Source organism: Suncus etruscus, chromosome 13 (genome assembly GCF_024139225.1).
Source record: "Suncus etruscus isolate mSunEtr1 chromosome 13, mSunEtr1.pri.cur, whole genome shotgun sequence".
Lineage (NCBI taxonomy): Eukaryota > Metazoa > Chordata > Mammalia > Eulipotyphla > Soricidae > Suncus > Suncus etruscus.
Genome location: NC_064860.1, coordinates 24,614,242 through 24,635,065, shown reverse-complemented (window position 1 = coordinate 24,635,065; position 20,824 = coordinate 24,614,242). Strand labels below are relative to the sequence as shown.

The following is a 20,824-nucleotide window of genomic DNA, read 5'->3' as shown; positions in this document are numbered from 1 at the left end:
ACCCGGTGACGCTCAGGGGTTACTCCTGGCTATGTGCTCAGAAATCGCTTCTGCCTTGGGGGACAATATGGGACGCCAGGGGATCCAACCGTGGTCTGTCCTATGTTAGCACGCGGAAAGCAAATGCCCTACCACTTGTGCCACCACTCTGGCCCCTACACTAACAATTTTTGATTTTGAGGGGATTCTTTTTTTTTTTCTTCTGGTTTTTGGGTCACACCCAGCAGTGCTCAGGGGTTACTCCTGGCTCTATGCTCAGAAATCGCCCATGGCAGGCATGGGGGACCATATGTGACGTCGGGATTCGAACCACTGTCTTTCTACATGAAAGCCAAACGCCTTACCTCCATGCTATCTCTCCGGTCCCGAGGGGATTTTTTTTATGGTAAACCCCCAAGTGGTGCTCAGGAATCGCTCCTGGCAGACTCAGGGGACCATATGGGATGCCAGGATTTGAACCACCATCCTTCTGCATGCAAGGCAAATACCCTACCTCCATGCTATCTCTCTGGCCCCAAGTTTTGCTTCTTGATAATTTAAAACAAAGCCTTGTAGAAAGGCTCTGAAAATCAAAACAAGTGATGTCACCCTCAAGTGTTAACTTTTTGGGGCCAGATAGACAGTGCAGCTGTAGGGCGTTTGCCTTGTATACAGCTGACCCAGGTCGGACCTTGGTTCCATCCCGTCGTCCCATATGGTCCCCTAAGCCAGGAGCAATTTCTGAGCGCATAGCCAGGAATAACCCCTGAGCGTCACTGGCTGTGGCCTCAAAACAAAACAAAACAAAACAAAAGTGTTAACTTTTCCCTGCATCATGTCTTTTGCTTGTTACTTGTTATTTTGGTGGGTAATTAGGCTATGTAGAGAATTGGCTGGAAAACAATAAACATGAGAAATACAGAAAATCTGTACTATATTCAGGTTTCTACGTTCTCCTCAGTTTAACAATGAAGTAGCTCATTTTGCTTGAGATCCAAACCTGACCATGCTCAGGGTTTATTCTTGGCTCTGCACTCAGGGATCACTCTTGATAGTGCTTAGGGGAACATACGGGTTGCTGGGGATTGAACCTGGGTTGGTTTTGTGTAAGGCAAGCACCTTACTCCTGTTTTATCGCTCCAGCCGAGAAAAACTTTTTCGGTCACACCCAGCGGCACTCAGGGGTTATTCCTGGCTCTGTGCTCAGAAATTGCTCCTGGCAGGCTCAGGGGACCAGATGGGTCTGTCCTATGTTGGCTGCTTGCAAGGCAAACACCTTACTGCTGTGCTATTGCTCTGGCTCCCAGAAAAACTTTTTCAATCACAAAAACATAAAGAGGAATATAATGAACATTCCACCACGTATCATTCAAGCCCAATAACTATCAAAACTTTGTCATATTTGATTAAGATAGTCTTTTTATTTATTTATTTTTGGCTTTTGGATCATACCCGGCTGAGCTCAGGGGTTACTCCTGGCTCTATGCTCAGAAATAGCTCCTGGCAGGCTCGGGGGACCATATGGGATGCTGGGATTCTGCATGCAAGGCAAACGCACTACCTCCATGCTATCTCTCCGGCCCCAAGACAGTCTTAAAAAAAAAAAAAAAAGACAGTCTTTAATTCTTAGAAAAATAAAGGTCAAAAAACAAAAAAGATCTTTGGTAGAAGTCATTTAAGTATTTTCTTTTTGGTTTTTGGGCCACACCTGGCAGTGCTCTGGGGTTTTTGGGCCACACCTGGCTGTCTGCTCAGAAATAGCTCCTGGCAGGCATGGGGGACCATATGGGACACCGGGATTCGAACCAACCACCTTTGGTCCCAGATCGGCTGCTTGCAAGGCAAACGCCGCTGTGCTATCTCTCCGGGCCCCATTTAAGTATTTTCATGTCAGGTTATTATAGTTAGACTTCAACTCAGACCTATTTAAACTTAGCACTATGTATCTCTTTTTAAAAATACAAAAAATAAATAGGGCCCGGAGAGATAGCACAGCAATGTTTGCCTTGCAAGCAGCCGATCCAGGACCACAGGTGGTTGGTTCGAATCCCGGTGTCCCATATGGTCCCCCGTGCCTGCCAGGAGCTATTTCTGAGCAGATAGCCAGGAATAACCCCTGAGCACCACCGGGTGTGGCCCAGAAACAAAACAAAACAAAACAAAATACAATAAATAGAATGTAAAAAAAATACATCCCCCCAATAAAATGATAGTTGAGTGAATTATTAAGAAAAGGTGATCATTTTTGCTCACCAGCTCCAGGATTGAACCCCATGGTAGTAATAATGCAGAATCCACTGTATGGCCTGAACATAACACAAGGCTTGATCAGCTAGGAAGTCACTGAAAGAAGAAAAGAATATTTTTATCAGAGAACATTTTAATGACAGGCTACTATCTTTAGGGCATGACATCTGCGGGTATCATGTTCTAACTCACAAAGGCTTTATTTGATTAGCATTTAAAAGCTATCAATTAGATAGCTCTACTTTTAGGTTTACAAGTACAATTTGAATACAGACCCCACAGTGCTCAGGAGTCCTTCCTGGCAATGACTTAAGGGGACTATATGTGATGCTAGGGACTGAACATAGGTCACCTTCATGCAAGGCAAGTACTCTCAATTTTTGGGCCACACGTAGCAGCGCTCAGGGGTTACTCCTCACTCTACACTCAGGAATTATTCCTGGTAGTGCTCAGGGGGCCATATGGAAAGCTGGGGATTGAACAATGTCCTACTCATTGTGGTATCACTCTGGCCCCTCAACTTGACAATTTTAATAGAAATGCAATATGTTAGTTCACACCATCATCTCTAAAAACCTAACTAGCTGAAATAGTTAAGAAATTGATAAAACAAAAAAATATCATCTTTCTTTCCTACTATCTTAACTATTAAAATGATAGTTTTCTGGAAAAAAAAACTTTACATACTCAGACACTACGTCAACACCCATCTTTGTCATGTAGTATGTTCTTTTATATTGTCTAAACTCTGTTTCAAACAGGTCATCATCTTCAGGCTCATCGTCTAAATTATCTGGGGGGAAAAAAAGCCAGAAAAACAGTGACTAACAATACTCTGCTTCCCACCCAAAACTTTTATATATATCCAAGTAAATAAATGCTTATAAACTCTCAGATGTCCAATTTTACCTCCAATTTTACCACATTAGAACCACAGTGGAAAAATAAATGACTATATGGAATCAACATATAAAAAATACTTAGTATTAAAAAAAAACAACTCACCCTTAGAAGCTGCCACTTCTTTGTTTTTGTCTAAAGCAGCCCAACATAAACTTTCCTGGTCCTATAAAAATTATAAGTCAATACAAAACTAAAGACAAAATGTATTTCAAATGTATTATTTCACAGGAAGATTTTTATGACACTAAAAATAATTGATGGCCATGTGTAAGGCAAACACCCTACCACTGTGCTATCTCTCCGGCCCCCTCATTCTCAATTCTTATTTTATCTCTCTAAAGTGAACCACACAGGCCTAGAAGACTTGCGAAGCTTAAGACACTGAATTGGCACTATGAAGCTTAAGACACTGGCATGAAAATTTTGTGAGCATGGGTTCCTCAAAAGTTGCAGGCCTGTTTTCTTATGAGAAAAACAGAGTAAAATATAGACTGGTTGGTGCTGAGTTCCAGTGCTGAAAAGCTAAGCAGTGAGAAGGCAAACAGGAGAAAGAGCTAGCTGGTAAAATCAATACCATGAGAAGTGTGCCAAAGACTAGAACTCAGTGAAAAATTATAGACAAGATGAAAAAATTTCAGAAGAGGCTTGTTTTCCCATGCTAATAGCAGTAAGACACATTTAGGACACATCAGAGATATTTTACTCTGCATATACTAATGCCATATAGAAACATTTACTAACTACTGTGCTGTCCATTATTCTGAACCTAGTCAACTGTTAATATTCTATATATGATTTTAAAGAGAAATAATTTCCAGTCATTGACCTAACTATATCAAAACATTAAATCATAAAGATTCACATATTTTTTGTTGGGGGCTGGCTACCTCTGGTAGTGCGCAGGACTTATTCCTGGCTCTGTGCTCAGGGATCATTCCTGATAGACTCAGGGGACCATATGGGATGCCAGAGATCTAATCCTTGGTAGATGCATACAAGGCAAGAGATCTACAAACTTTGCTTATCACTGCAGCTTCTAACCTTCCACATTTTAAAAAGACAATTTTCTGGCTCATATTTAGAAAAGTTTTCTACTTTTTTTTTTTTTTTTTTTTTTTTTGGTTTTTGGGTCACACCCGGCAATGCTCAGGGGATATTCCTAGCTCTACACTCAGAAATCGCCCCCGGCAGGCTCAGGGGACCATATGGGATGCCAGGATTCAAACCAGCGAAAACTCCTTACTGCTGTGCTATCTCTCCGGCCCCAGTTTTCTACATTTTTGAAAGAACAAAGAAGATACAATATTGTTCTTTAAGAAAAAAAAAACAAGAAACTGATTTTTAAAGATAAGATTTTTTTTTTTGGTTTTGTTTTTGGGCCACACCCAGTGACGCTCAGGGGTTACTCCTGGCTATGCGCTCAGAAATTGTTCCTGGCTTGGGGGACCATATGGGACTCCGGGGGATTGAACCATGCTTCATCCTAGGTCAGCTGCATGCAAGGCAAATGGCCTACTGCTGCACCACCACTCTGCTCCTAAAGATTTTTTTTTTTTTTTTTGGGTTTTTGGGCCACACCTGGCTATCTGTTCAGAAATAGCTCCTGGCAGGCAGGGGGACCATATAGGATGCCAGGATTCAAACCAACCACTTTAGGTCCTGGTTTGGCTGCTTGCAAGGCAAACGCTGCTGTGCTATCTCTCCTGCCCAAGATTTTTAATATGATTGGGCCTAACAGAAAAAAGAAACCAAATTAGTTTTTAAATATTTGAAGAGAAACTGAAACTGAAATGGTAACCCCCAAATCACTGGAAGGAAAAGAATCAAGAAATATCAGTTTTACCTTTACAACTCAAGAAAATAAAAGGACATCTAAAAATTGAACACCTTTAATTTTTTCTTTTCCTTGTAGTTCTTGGCTTCCTCAGCTGCCACACCTGCTGCTTCATTGAGGTACTTGTTACCGACTTTGCTCTCAAACCACTTTAGGTCCACAAAAACTTCACTGAAGTGCTCCCGGTCAAACTGCACACAAAGAATTCAGTTCATTTAACATAATCTTTTTTTTTTAAATTTTTTATTGTGACCAAGGTGAATTACAAATATTTCACAGTTATATTTAAGGTGCATATTGACAGTGAATTAGGGCCATTCCCACTACCAGTGTGGTCTTCCCTCTTCCCCTTTTCCCAGCATGGATCCTATACCTCCCCCCTTTGCCCTCCTGGACTGCTACTGTAACAGGTCCCCTTTGTATATAGCTTGTTGTAGACTTGGTATCTGATTCTGTTGGCGTTGACTTTGGGTTTGGTATTTAGGTCTCATCATTTTTTTTTTTTGTTTTGTTTTTTTGTTTGTTTTTGGACCACACCCGTTTGACGCTCAGGGGTTACTCCTGGCTGTGCGCTCAGAAATCGGCCCTGGCTTAAGGGGACCATATGGGACGCCGGGGGATTGAACCGCTGTCCGTCCTACGCTAGCGCTTGCAAGGCAGACACCTTACCTCTAGCGCCACCTTCCCGCCCCCCTCATCATTTTTTATTTCCATTCTCATTTAACATAACCTTAAGTGTGCCTAGGTGGAAACCAGTCCAACTTTCAACAGCTGCTGAGAAACAGGGAAACTTGAGCATGTTATTTATTTTTTTTTTGAGCATGTTATTTTTATGTACCTAAGGAGATCTCACTGACTACTCTAAAAATTTAATATAGAAACAAAAGGTGCAAGTATTTTCCCACTCCTTAGCAAAAAAAATCAGATGATACTCACTAAACTCTTCTGGTATTTTGAATTAGCTTAATATTGATTTATACCTTCTCAGGACAAGAAAATAAAATCTTCTATAACTTACATCTGATAGTTTCACAAGGTACTTCTCAAAACGAGGTAAGTTGAGGTGTCCACTTTCATTGATATAGCCTAAAAGGAACAAAGCCAAATTTACACTAGAAGCTGATGTTATTTATTTATTTATTTATTTGGTTTTTGGGCCACACCCGGCGGTGCTCAGGGGTTACTCCTGGCTGTCTGCTCAGAAATAGCTCCTGGCAGGCACGGGGGACCATATGGGACACCGGGATTTGAACCAACCACCTGTGGTCCTGGATCGGCTGCTTGCAAGGCAAACGCAGCTGTGCTATCTCTCTGGGCCCTATTTTTTTTTAATGATTATTTTTTGTTTTTTGGACCACACCCAGCAGTGCTTAGGACTTAATCCTAGAATGTACTCTGGGATCACTCCTGGTCGACTGGGGGAACCATATGGGATGTCAAGGACAAAATCTGTGTCAGCGGCAAACAAGGTAAACATCCTCCCCACTGTACAATCACTCTACTCCCGACATCATTTTTTTTTAATTCTTTTCACACAATGTTGAGTGTTGACATTATATTAATCTAGGAAGCAAAAAGTCAGTTTGAACTATGTAACTGATCTAAATTTCTGTGACCTTGATATTACAACACATGAACTGAGCAAAACATAAACGATGTCCATAGCTCCTGCCCACAAACATTTCTAAAAGTTTTTGCTAACAATTGATTTAATCTGTTCAAGAGCCATTCCCTTGGTAGGCTGATGTGAGACAAGGCCTAACGTCTCTCTACAGTGTTCTACTTAGTTCAGCAGCCAGTGTGTCAACTTACAACTTCAACTGAACATCCTTTCTCTCCAGAAAGGCTAAAGCTTACCAATTCAGAAAACCTGAATTGTTAGGCTTGAATATGAAAGGAGTTATACAAAACCAACAACCTCTAAAGACTTTTTTGTTTTTGTGCTGCAGCTGGTACTGCTTAAGGGTTACTCCTAGCTCTTCGCTCAGAAATCATTCCTGGCAGGCTCGGGGGACCATATGGGAAGCCAGGTATTGAACCCTGGTCTGTCCTGAGTCGACCCCATGCAAGCCTACCACTGTGCTATCACTGTGGCTCTATAGCCTTCTTAAGCAATTAAAAGTGGACACCAGTTTGCTACCATTAAATCAATGCATGTGGAGGCTTCACTTTGGTCATTTTCTTTAATTTGAACCTCTGATATTTACATTGGAAATAGAACCATAGAACAAAAGAAACCTCAATTTCCCTTTCATTTTAGCAATACAGAATAAATGGAATGACAGTTTTAGGATTAGTGGCTATTAAGCTTTTCTTTTTTAATTTTTTAATTTTTATTTTTTTAATTATGAGAACAAAGATGCAAAGAAAGAGGACAAGGTAAAGTTACAGTGAAAGGACAATCACCCATAAACAGAATTCTCAGTAGTCCCATTGCTGATATCTTAACTTTGAACTTTCAGCCAAAGAACATTAAGAAAAATAAAACAGAACCCATGTACATTTACTTTGTCCCTCAAGTCCCCAGATTGTAGTACATAATATTTCTTAGCAGCACACAAAGCAATCTAAAGACATAAAACTTACGTAACTCCTTAAACATTGAAGGCATAGTACTTTTTTACATTTCCAATTATTAAACTTTTCTTACCTCCGAGTTCTGGTAGGACACTGATGTAAGTTCCATAGAGAAGAGGAAGTGCGTCATGATTAATATGTAAATGAGGTAGATGGGGGATAAAATCATTGCCAACAAGAAATCCCATCAAAATCCAATCATCTATTATCCTTTCAATGTCATATTGAAATGTGATCTTGTCCTATGGCCAATAAGGAAAAAAGTCAAATCCTATAGGAATTTCTGCACATCAGCTTTGGTCTACAGCTATATCAATACTTACTTTTAATAATGAAAACTCATAGTCAATATATTCTCTCATTAAAGACAGGTGTAGGAGGTGAAATGTAGTTTCTTCTGGTGCACATATCCTGTAACAGGATAACCCAGAGAGATAACTGTATGTAGCAAAGATTAAAGCCAAACATCATTAGAGCAAAATTAATCCATGTAATCAAGGCACATTAAAACTGCGATCCCAGGGCTGGCGAGGTGGCACTAGAGGTAAGGTGTCTGCCTTGCAAGCGCTAGCCAAGAATCAGGACCCCGGTTCGATCCCCCGGTGTCCCATATGGTCCCCCCAAGTCAGGGGCAATTTCTGAGCGCTTAGCCAGGAATAACCCCTGAGCACCAAACGGGTGTGGCCCGGAAAAAAAAACAAAAACAAAAAACTGCGATCCCCAGAAAATACTAAATTCCAATAGATAGGGGGCCAGAGAGATAGCAAAGTGGTAGGGCATTTGTCTTGCATGCATGCAGATGACCTGGAACGAACCCGGGTTCAATTTCTGGCATCCCAAATGATCCCCTGAGCCTGCCAGGGGGAATTTCTGAGCAAGAGCCAGGTGTAACCTGAGTGCCACCGGGTATGGCCCAACACAAACACACACACACACAATCCAACAGATACAACAAAAAGTTCAATTCTACTTTTCTATGTAAAAAAAGCCTAAATCACAGTACATAATAAATATAAAAACCTATTGAGCCATTTAACCTCGGGTCACAGGCAGAAAAGAAACCAACTTAATGAATAGGTAGAATACAAATAATAAGTTCTCAATATACAAAGTTCCTGGAAGCTTCTACTTTAAGCTGTACTACATGTTAGCAATTTTACTGTTGTGGCATTATTTTCGGTCACAAAAAACATCATTAAATGACTACATAACGCCTTCAAATACTTTTTTTTTTTGTGGTTTTGGGTCACACCCGGCAGTGTTCAGGGGTTACTCCTGGCTCCATGCTCAGAAATTGCTCCTGGCAGGCACGGGGGACCATATGGGACGCCGGGATTCGAACCGATGACCTTCTGCATGAAAGACAAACGCCTTACCTCCATGCTATCTCTCCGGCCCCGCCTTCAAATACTTCTAACATTAAAATGAATAATATATTAATTCATTTTCCAACTTGTTGGCTGGAGCCTCTTTTAGAAGCTATGGAAAACTCAAATAAATAAAACACTTACTTTTTCATGTTCAATAAGAAATAGACCTGAATAATATGGTAACTGCCCATCATAGTCACTCACTTACACTCATTCACACACTAGTACTTGGGCAATTTATCCAGTGTGGAAGAAACTCCACATAATTATTTAGTATAAAAAGTGCTAATCAGGGGCTGGTGAGGTGGCGCTAGGAGGTAAGGTGTCTGCCTTGCCAGAGCTAGCCTAGGACAGACCGTAATTCGATCCCCCGTGTCCCATATGGTCCTCCAAGCCAGGAGCGACTTCTGAGCACAGAGCCAGGAGCAACCCCTGAGCGTCACTGGGTGTGGCCCAAAAACAAACAAAAAAAAAGTGCTAATCAAAATTCAATATGTTCTCATGATAAACATATTCAGCAAATTTAGGAATAAAGGAAGTATAACATAATAAAAGGAATTTTGGGGGAGTGGCTTAAAGAACAAATGAGTTAACATTATACCTAAAGATGAAAGATGAAAAGCTTTTCTCCTAAAGTCAGGAATAAGACAAAGATACTCATTTTTTTGTTTTGTTTTGTTTTGTTCTGGGGTCACACCTGGCAGCGCTCAGGGGTTACTCCTGGCTCTACGCTCAGAAATCACTCCTGGCAGGCTCGGGGGACCATATGGGATGCCGAGAATTGAACCACCATCTTTCTGCATGCAAGGCAGATGCCCTACCTCCATTCTATCTCTCCGGCTCCAAAGATGCTCATTTTTACCAACAATGTTGTTGTTGTTCTACTAGAAATTTTAGCCAGAATAATTTAAGCAAGAAAATGACATTAGAAAAGACAAGACAGGGCCCAGAGAGATAGCACAGCGGTGTTTGCCTTGCAAGCAGCCGATCCAGGACCAAAGGTGGTTGGTTCGAATCCCGGTGTCCCATATGGTCTCCCGTGCCTGCCAGGAGCTATTTCTGAGCAGACAGCCAGGAGTAACCCCTGAGCATCCCCGGGTGTGGCCCAAAAACAAACAAACAAACAAACAAAAAAAACACAAAAAAAAATAAAGAAAAGACAATGGTCAGATAATACTGTAGGTAGGGTATATGTTTGACTTGCGCATGTCCAAACTAGGTTCGATCCTCAGCATCCCATATAGTCTTAGCCTGCCAGAAGTGATCTGAGTGTAGAACCAGGAATAAACTCGTGGCATCAGTGAGTGTGGTGCCTCCCACCAACAGATAAAAAGAGACATAAAACCTACATAGGGGACTAGGTATATAACATAAAAGCTAGAGAGAATATCTGACTTGTCCCAAATCCCTTATTACCCCTCAGATGTCTGACTTGCACTAGATGCCTGATTCACTCTTGGATCCCTGACTTGCTTGAGGCCTCATTTCTGACCCTCAGCAGCACATGGCCTATTCCTGCAGTACCAACTATGGTTCTGGTGGCCCCCAACATTGCTGCACTGTGGAGACAAACACCAGATCATCAGGCCTCCACCATAAGATGGTGGGTAGTGGGGCCAGAGAGATAGTACAGCAGGTGTGGCTCCCTCTCAAAACAAATGGTGCATAGTAGGAAATTGATCTGGGGTCCCTGAGTTCTGCTGGGGACCCCAAACCCCACCACGTATATACACAAAGTCAATCCATTTGGGAGGAAAAATAAAACTATAATGACAGATGTGCTGAATCTATACATAGACAATCCCATAGAATCACCCCAAAAGCTGTTAGAGCTGAAAAATAAATTTAGGAGGCCAAGAGATGGTACTGGGATTAAAGCATGTGTCTTAAATGTGACAAACCCCCAGTTTGATTTCCAGCACCACCACTTATAGTTCCTGAGAACTCGAAGCAGAGATCCCTTAGTGCAGACCTAGGAGTAAAGCTCTGAGAACAAGTATACACAACCCACCCTCAGCCCTGCCCTCCAAAAGGGGAAAGAATTTAGTATTGTTGTATGACAAATCAGTAAACAAAATTAACCTGGTTTCTAAGTGTATTGCAAATAATAGACAAAGGAAATAAGCAATTCCATTCATTATACTGCCCTACCCAAAAGATTTCAAGGCATTTGATAACAAATCTAAGGAGATAAAAGAAAAAGACTAAGTTTACACATAGAGAGAACTATGGTTTCCAGTGGTGGGATGTGGAATAAGTGCAAAGCGTAAAGTTGGTCAAGAGACACAAGCCTCGACTGACTCAGTCCTCAGTCCTCCTGGTATGTAAGATACATTACGGCACTTTTCTTTTTTCTTTTTCTTTTTTTCTTTTTATTGCACTTTTCTAAATGTCCATATTGAAGGCAATTAAAACAAAAAAGGAGACACAAATGCAGAAAGAAAGGGAAAAAAGTGCAAAAATACTCCATCTTAAATTTTGATATTGAGACTCTGAATAATTGGTAAGAAGATATAATGACACTGAGCTATCAAGATATGAACTACTCAAAGCAATCTCCAGATTCAATACTGGACTTATCTAAATCCCAAAGATCTTTATGAAAAAACAGCATAATGCATGTTAAAAATTATTAGTCTCAGTAGACTCCAGACAGCCAAAGTAATCTAGAAAAAGAATAAAGTTGTAGGTTTCACCCTTTACAATAATCTAAATAGTATAGTATTGGCAAAAAGAAAGTTACTACCAAAAACAAAAACAGTAACAATGAAAAGAAAAACTTACAGATAAATGGTATACAAACTCAGAAATAAAACTCATGAATATGTTCATGCAATTTTCAGCCAGAGTGAAAAGATAAGACTTTTCAATACAAGATGTTAAGAAAACTGGATGTGGGGGTCAGAGCATAGTACAGAAGGTAGCGGGTAGGTTCTTGCCTTGAACGCGGCCTGACCTGGATTTAATCCCCAGCAACCCATATGGTCCCTACGCCCACCAGAAGTCCTTTTTCAGTGCAGAGCAAAGACTAAGCCATGAGCACAGCTGGGTGTCATCCAAAACCAAAAATAACCTGGGTATCTATGTGTAAAAGAATAAAGTTAAAGGATTTAACATAAATCGAAAACCTGCAAGTAAAAGATAAAATTCTGAAATTCTTAAAAGTTAAAAAAAAGCCTTTGACACTGGGTTTTGTACTGATTTCTTAATGATACCCCAAAACTTAGGCAATGAAAGGAAAACACTGAGTTTCATCAGAAATTAAAATGTTTGAGCATTAGATGATAGGATGGAAGTAATATTTTTAATTACATAGTTGTTAAGGAATTAACACTCTTTCCCCTGGTTCTTCTTGGTGCCAGAATGGGCAAAGTTTAGAGCTTATTCATGTCTTTGTACATGGGGATTAGTCCTGGTAGGTTTGGGGGACTATATGTGGGGCAGAAATTAGTACAAATTGTCACATGCAAGGCAAAGGCTTTCCTCCTGGACTAACTTTTTAGTTCCCCAATAACATTCTTCGCTTTTGTGGGCCATACCTAGCAGTGTTCAGGGCTTACTTCTCAAGGGACTAGAAGGAATATATATGGGGTGTACTGAATTGAACCCAAGTTGGCTGAGTGCAAGGTAACTGCCCTTCCCTCTGTACTATTGCTCTGGTGCTAACATTACTGAAATCCATCCTTCCTGCCAACATATGATTTATTTACCTTTGTGTCTTTTTGCCTCCAAACCGAACCTCTTCTCTTAAAAGAGAGAAATGTGCTTCATGGCTTGTTAATCCAAGCATAATCTGTTGGAAAAGTGATTAGGAAAAGTATCTCTTCTCTCATTTATATAGTATCAAAGAATCAATGTATCAAATTCAAAGAATTTGAATAAAACACACTTCTAAATAGAGACCACCAGGCTTATTTAAAGACAATAAATGGCACATTAGAATATAAATACTAAATGTTATTTATTCATTAGTAGATAATGAAAAGGATAAAGTGAGTTTTCTTGTTAGTTGGTTTTGAAGCCATAAATGGCAGCTTTTGGGAGAGTCAATTCTAACTGGGCACAGGGGTTACGCTGGCAATCCCTGGAGGACTCTGGGGATCAAATCTGGCCCTGAATGCACCCAGCCCACTAGACTTTTTCTCTCCACACCCCAAGTATTTCAGTAAAAAAGTTTCCCGGGGCTGGAGAGATAGCATATCGGTGTTTGCCTTGCAAGCAGCCGACCCAGGACCCAAGGTGGTTGGTTCGAATCCCGGTGTCCCATATGGTCCCCCGTGCCTGCCAGGAGCTATTTCTGAGCAGATAGCCAGGAGTAACCCCTGAGCACTGCTGGGTGTGGCCCAAAAACCAAAAAAAAAAAAAAAGTTTCCCTTAAGACTTCCATGACCACACTTTCTATCTACTAATCTTGCCCTCAACCTCTCTCCCCACCCAACCAAAATCCTCTTCTCTTGGGTTTCACACCTCCCCACTTGCCACAGGGATGGGTAAGAAAAGGGGAGAGGTAGAAACCCTATCAAGATAGAAGAACTCAGGCAACTCTGTGACTGTCTAGAAAAGGTGTTTACATTGGGCATTGATTCCCAAAGGCCAGCTAGTGAAACATACCGAGTAACTGCAATATCTATTATGTCCAAGCTGATTCAATGAAAGATTTATGAAGCAATCAGAACAACAAAAATAGTAACTACTTATATGCTAAGTTGTTCATTTTTGTCATGTGAGACAATGGCATTGTGGTTACCTTTTAAATAATACTTCTTTCGAGAAACACCTTGAGGGGCTAGAGCGATAGATAGCACAGTGGGTAGGCTGTCTGCCTGTTGACAGGGTTTAATCCCTGGCATACCATAAGGATGACTTGAACACAAGGCTTTGGAGCAAGCCTACCAGGATTGATTTGTGTGTGCAGGGCCAGGAGTGTGACCCTGAGGAGTTTGATTCCTGAGCACTACCAGGTGTGACCCCCACCTCAACCAAAAATAAAAGAAATACTTTGAATCATCTGGGATTTGCTTCAAAAATCAAGCTAATCAGAAGAATGGCCACAAGAGGGCATGTATAGGAGCTAAATGTTCTTGAAAGTGAATAAAGTGTAAAGGGGTTCTTTATATTGTCTTCTCTATCTCAATTATATATGAAAAATTTTACAACAGGAAGCTTAAAGAGTCTAGTAGTCATTTGTGTCATGAAATATTAGATTAGGTATTGTCATGGACTCAGAGCTGGTATGGATAGTGTGTTTGCCTTGCATGCAGCCCACCTGGTCCAATATACCATATATGGTCCCCTGCATAGTCAGGAGCCACTCATGAGCAGAGACAGAGCAGCTCTTGAGCACTGCAAGTGTGGCTGTAAATAAATACAGAAAATCCAAATAAATACATAAATCTAAACAAATAAACAAAAAAAAGGCAAAAGGAGCTTCTTTCCTGGCCAGTGAGGTGGCGCTAGAGGTAAGGTATCTGCCTTGCAAGCGCTAGCCAAGGAAGGACCGCGGTTCGATCCCCCGGCGTCCCATATGGTCCCCCCCAAATCAGGGACAATTTCTGAGTGCTTAGCCAGGAGTAACCCCTGAGCATCAAATGGATGCGGTCCGAAAAAACAAAAAGAAACAAAAAATAAATCTAAAATAATTTAAAAATAAAAAATGAGAAAAAACAAAACAAAACAAAAAAAACAAAAAAACAAAAAAGGAGCTTCTTTCCTGACCTCAGCAAAGAAGTTATAGCTCCTGGTATATATTAGATGTGATGAAGGGCTGCAGAACCTGTTTACAAGAAACCATGACTCAGGGCTCATTTCCCCAGTGTTCTAAAACTTGGTGAGGGGAAGAGTAATCACACCTGTTTCCAATGCTGGAGAACGCCTGGCTGAAATAACAAACACTGAACTTACCAGGTCAGCATCTAAACCATAAAGACAGTGTCTGGTGTTTGGATCATGATCTGGTTTGGCTTTCTGGGATCTGATAAATTCCATGATTTTATGTTCTCCTTCTCCTGGAGTCTAAATATAATGTTTTAAAATATATATGGTTACATGATATACTTTAGAGTGTTACATTTTTGAAATGTTCTTAGATGGGGAGGAGAGGGAGATAATGACCTCATGGCCTGAGAAGTAGATGGTGACTCCTTGCCATGACTTGTCTGTAGAAATTTTCATATTTACAAAATACTTCAGATGTTCGTGTAACCTGGCCATGAATTCAGTCCCTATAAATAAAAGGTTTCATAAGTTTAACTGGAGAAAAACACAAGAGTAATGATAATGAGTTCTAAATAACAAATGTTAACACTCATCTAAATATCCAAAAAAGCAGCTGGAAAAAGAGGTGGAAAATTCTCCAACACTGTTACAAAGCAAATATGCCTTTCCTGGACCAATTTTACTACTAGATCTGCAGCAGGCCAGCCTTGCCAGTGCACAGGGCAGAGGGCACAGGTAATTGGGAGCCCAGAACCTCAAACCATATCCCCAAACTCTGACAATTCAGACAAACTGTACACAGGACAAAATTGTTATTATCTCAAACAATACATGGTTTCATTTAATGAAGAAAAAAAATCCAGCATTATTAAACTATCGTAAGATTTTATGATTTCAGAAATGTATAAAGTATGTTGTTGCATGAGTATGAAATTTATTATACTGACACATCCATTTCAAGTCCCAGAAATTCTTAGATTTGAGAGGTAGTGTTAGTCTCTGAGAAGCAGAAAGCAAGGGTGAGGAGATATGTTCCTTGTACTTAAATACAACAAGCTGCAGGAATGTGGCGACCTACAACCTCATGGACAACAAACCTAGCATTCACATAAGTCAATGCTAGGAGTAAGGTTCTTCAGGGCTGCAATTTTGTGCACCACAGAAAATAGGTCCTGTCTACTGCTGCTCTCTAATCAACAGTATAAGTCTTCATCACAGGCCTTCAGAAGCCACTTACACCCTAGAACCAAACCAGCCAGGAGGAGAAACAGCTGGGGAATGAAATCCAATCCTAAAGAGAAAATTAACTGAGGCAAACAAAAAAAAAATCATTTCAAGTCTAAAATATGTATACTTAAAACTGCTTAGCAATTTTACCTGAATTAACTTACCTGGTGTAATACAATTGGAATCAAATCTGGCCTCAGAAGGAAGACTTTCTCCTTTTTCTATCGCCTTTTTAATTTTGTCTTCTGCCTCCTTTGCTGACCTTTTTCAAAATGAAAAGGAAATGTCATTGAAACTTTCTAGGAAAAGGTCGGAAATCTTTTTTGATAAAGTCAGGTGCTGGTTAGATGATTCTTTAACATTCTTAGTTCACATTGGGGCCGGAGAGATAGCACAGAGGTAAGGCGTTTGCCTTAGATGCAGAAGGACGGTGTTTCAAATCCCGGAAGCCTGCCAGGAGCGATATTTGAGCATAGAGCCAGGAGTAACCCCTGAGCATTGCCGGGTGTGACCCCCACCCCCCGCCAAAAAAAAACAACCAACAAACATTCTTAGTTGACACTGAAACTCTTTAAGAGCTTTTTCCATTACTACCATTTCCACATCACTAACAAGAAGCTAAAAAATACTGTATCTAAAAGAGAGTAATTTTGTTTTGGGGGTCACAACTGGAAGTACTTATGAATTACTGCTGGTTCTGTGCTTGGGAATCACTCCTGGTGGGCTTGGGAGATCATATGGAATACAGGGATAGAACCTGGGTCAGCTGCATACAAGGCAAACGTCCTACCCACTGTACTATTATTACTCCAGCTCCAAGAGAGTAGTAGTCTTCTACAGCCTTCCATATGCTCTGAGATGTGACACCTTCTTTGACTGATAAAATAGAACATTCTAAGTAGGAAAATAGTGTCCTGTCATTTCTGGGGAATTTTAAGCAGAAATGAAACATCAAAAGAAGGAATACTAAGTAAAGTAAATTATATTTCAAATAATAATGATCTCAGGCGTTTTCTCCAAGAAAAGCCATATTTTACCTAAAGCGTCGGCCACGCTGCTGGTTCATTTTTGCGCGAGGAGCCACACCATCGACGGCCATGAAGAACACTTTCCTTGGCTTAATAATGCGAAACAGTACCTCCAAATAGTGAAAAATGTCGGTAAAGATTTTATCATCGGAAATTCTGAAGTGGACATCATCATCATTAGGATGGGAGCACTGGTGTATGATGCCATTCATATCCAGGTACAAATTGTCAAACTCAGGAATCTAAAAACAGAAGAAGCACTACCATTACTTGCACCAACCATGGTAAGTTGGAGTCAAGGCATTCTCAATACTTAAAGTGGATCCAAAAACACAAGGAAGTAGACAGCCAAGAACAAACAGGAAGGACTGCTAAGATGAAGACTATGTGCTTATCTGATATGCCATCAGCATATGATCAAAAGAAATCTAAAAATTTCAATGTAATTTGGCAGGAGGGAAGAGAAGAGGTACTTTATGAACTGATTCCAGTTTTCCTGGAATAAACTTTTTTTGTTGTTGTTGTTTGCTTTTTGTTTCTGGACCACTTGGCAGTGCTAAAATTATTCCTAGCTCTGCAAACAGAAATCACTCTTTATGAGTTCAGGGGACCAAACGGGATGCCAGGGATGGATCCTGAGTCAATGGCATCCAAGACAAGTGATGTATTCTCTCCGGCCCCCATGGAATAATCCAATTTTGAACCTTTGCATAGTTGTTTGAGAGCAGCTGGTGGCCCTTAAAACATCTCATTTTAAAAACATTACTTGGAAGTCAGGGAGGTAGCTTTAAGGGCTGGAAGCTCAGGCTCTGTATGACCCAGGACCTCTGGGATGGCCTAGTGGGCCCTGACATCACTAGGTTCAAACACAGATCCCAAGAGACTCAGGGCTCATAGGCTGGGAATCCAGTCCAGAAAGTTAACTACAATAATCAAACAGCTATGAAAGACACCAATTTTAATGGACCAAATTTTAAATCTATCCTTAGTGTACTTATGTCACAAATTGGCCTTAATGAGGTTATTTTTGATCATCGAAAACAAAATTCCTAAAAAATGGAGAAATTCCAAGATACTTCCAACAAATAAAAATCTGTGCCAAACCAGAGAGTCAAACTATTATTGTCCAGATCATGTATCATCAAGTTAGTCTAAATAGTAATCACACTTTTTCCACTTTACAGCTAACTGACTCACGCAGATTAGTACTCAAACCTTTCCATTCAAGAAAGGTCAAAGTCTGTTGTCTACATAGCCAGATAGGCACTAATGACCTTCATAAAATCCTCTTTCTCAGGTATCCCGCTGAATCCAATTCAACCCATGTTGCAAATAAAATAAATATAAATTTAGAATTTGCAACTGTCTAAAATGTGATTGGAATCCAAGAATGAAACTCCTTTTTTTCAGAAGTTCAATCCTAATGGCATGCGTCAAACACTTCTAAAAAAAGAAGAAAAAACCGACACTCGCATGATAGTGTACACGGGATTACTGCTCCCCACGATCAACACGACGCTGTTATCATCGTTGAATCTGGATGGACACCGATGGATGTCAAAACTGCAAAACCCGCTGGTCCCTTACCTACCACACCAGAGATGTCAGAGTGACAGCAACCGTGACAAGCACTTCGTAGAGCCCAGATGGCTCGAATGCTCTGCACTTTTAGAACTCACACTCTCACACACACACACACACACACACACACACACACACACACACACACACACAAACACACACACACACTGCCCTGAGGTCTCTCTATGCATGCATTTTGATGACTGGTGCCAACAGAGCGAGACATTTTCTTCCTTCACTCCCTCCTCAAGCGCCTCCAAGTCGCACCAACTCTGCCCATCCGAAGTCGTGTGCATCTGTGTGTTGGTGCATGCATACATGCATGCTATGTGTGTTTTTTTGGTGTGTGTGTGTGTGTGATGAGACAAAAGAATAACAAAGGCAGCAGCTAGAGCTCGGTAGGCACTGGAGGCGGAGATCCAGGAAAGTAAACAAGGTGACGACTAGGTCGGAGGATCCGGGCTTTCTGATAACTCGGAGCTCAAGACAGAGATGGGGGGCCTGAAAGCCTCAGGGGGGCCCTCGGTCCTACAGCTCGGAAGGAAGGAAAGAAGGAAGGAAGGAAGGAAAGGAAGAGCGACCCCCCAACAATCTGTCCCGTCCCCCCCATCGACCCCCACCACTGAGCTGTCAGAATGGCCCATGCAGCTGGCCGTGGGGCGCCTCCCGGGCTTGCAAGGTGCATGCGCCCACCTGGCATCCCCATCCCCGGGTCCCTGCTGCGGGGGCGGCGGGCGGGAAGGGGCCCAGAGGCCTCCGGGTCTTGGGGAGAGGGGCCCCGGTTCCAACCCACCTGATGCTCCTTCACCACCTCGCTGAGGCAAGGGTACCGCTCTGAGATCCAGCGGTAAAACTTGGGGACTCCCATTTCGGCCGTCAACACCACCAGCTGTCCCGGCCCCGACAAAACGAAACCAAACGCCCCGCCGGGGCCTCCTCCACCTCAGCCTCCGCCTCCGCCTCCGCCGCCGCCGCCGTCACCGCGCCAGTCGCGCCGCCGATGACGTCACCGCGCGCCGGCCATAGAGTCCGGCGTTTTGCGGGCCTAGAGCGGCCGCCTTCTACGGCCTCTCTGGACTCGCCTGGAGAGTGAAGCATGCAGCAAGCCGACTGAAATGTAGCATCAACTTCTCAGCCTTCTCTCCCCCCACTCAATTGCCTGGGGTGGCCCTCTAGGGTGAAAATGCGAAAATTGAAAATTGGTTCCTTCGGGGAACATAAACATAAACTCACCGTCGAATTTCTCTTAGAAACATTTTTTGCAACTTTGTCAAAGTGTCTGTCCATTTCTTCTCCCCATTTTTTTTGGATGGGATTAGATTTTCTTGTAAAGTTCTGTCAGAGCCTTGTATATTTTGGAGATTAACCCCTTATCTGATGGGTATTGCCTGAATAGTTTCTCTGACTCAGTGGGTGGCTCTTGTATCCTGGGTGCTATTTCCTTTGAGGTGCAGAAGCTTCTCAGCTCATCTGTTTATCTCTGCTTTCACTTGCTTGGAGAGTGCAGTTTCCTCCTTGAAGATACCTGTAATCTCAATGTCCTGGAGTGTTTTGCCTACGTGTTGTTCTGTATATCTTATAGATTTGGGTCTGATATCGAGATCTTTCATCCATTTGGATTTTACCTTCGTACATGATGTTAACTGGAGGGTCTAAGTTCAATTTGTTTGCAAGTGGCTAGCCACTTGTTGAAGAGGCTTTCTTTGCTCCATTTAGGATTTCTTGCTCCTTTATCAAAAATTAGGTGATTGTATGTCTGGGGAACATTCTCTGAGTATTCAAGCCTATTCCACTGATCTGAGGGCCTGTCTTTATTCCACATGCTGTTTTGATAACTATTGCTTTGTAGTAAAGTTTAAAGTTGGGGAAAGTAATGCCTCCCATATTCTTTTTCCCAATGATTGCTTTAGCTATTCTAGGGTGTTTATTGTTCCAAATGAATTTCAAATTTCTCTGACAAAGAAAATCAAATGTCCAAAAGACACATGAAAAAATGCTCCACATCACTAATCATCAGGGAGATGCAAATCAAAACAACTATGAGGTACCACCTCACACCACAGAGATTGGCACACATCACAAAGAATGAGAACAAGCAGTGTTGGCGGGGATGTGGAGAGAAAGGAACTCTTATCCACTGCTGATGGGAATGCTGTCTAGTTCAACCTTTATGGAAAGCGATATGGAAATTGAGCTCCCATACAATCCAACTATACCACTCCTAGGAATATACCCTAGGAACACAAAAATACAATATAAAAATCCCTTCCTCACACCTATATTCATTGCAGCACTATTTACCATAGCAAGACTCTGGAAACAACCAAGATACCCTTCAACAGATGAATGGTTAAAGAAACTGT

General features: G+C 41.5%; 1 protein-coding gene across 2 annotated transcripts in view; it reads right to left on the bottom strand.

Moving 5' to 3' along the window:
* The window catches only part of XRN1 (5'-3' exoribonuclease 1), a 74,259-nt gene extending 54,876 nt beyond the window's left edge, over positions 1 to 19,383 (bottom strand). For both annotated transcript variants that reach the window (XM_049785869.1, XM_049785870.1), the window contains exons 1-13: positions 19,255 to 19,383; positions 16,890 to 17,122; positions 16,017 to 16,114; positions 15,022 to 15,131; positions 14,812 to 14,922; positions 12,621 to 12,703; positions 7,864 to 7,951; positions 7,614 to 7,782; positions 5,982 to 6,049; positions 5,017 to 5,154; positions 3,232 to 3,292; positions 2,914 to 3,019; positions 2,233 to 2,322 (exon numbers count right to left, since the gene is read on the bottom strand). In XM_049785869.1, the coding sequence (XP_049641826.1) occupies positions 2,233 to 2,322; positions 2,914 to 3,019; positions 3,232 to 3,292; positions 5,017 to 5,154; positions 5,982 to 6,049; positions 7,614 to 7,782; positions 7,864 to 7,951; positions 12,621 to 12,703; positions 14,812 to 14,922; positions 15,022 to 15,131; positions 16,017 to 16,114; positions 16,890 to 17,122; positions 19,255 to 19,329 (1,430 nt within the window). In that variant the 5' untranslated portion in view covers positions 19,330 to 19,383. The remainder of the gene's footprint in view (positions 1 to 2,232; positions 2,323 to 2,913; positions 3,020 to 3,231; positions 3,293 to 5,016; positions 5,155 to 5,981; positions 6,050 to 7,613; positions 7,783 to 7,863; positions 7,952 to 12,620; positions 12,704 to 14,811; positions 14,923 to 15,021; positions 15,132 to 16,016; positions 16,115 to 16,889; positions 17,123 to 19,254) is intronic.
* Positions 19,384 to 20,824: the final 1,441 nt, after the last annotated feature.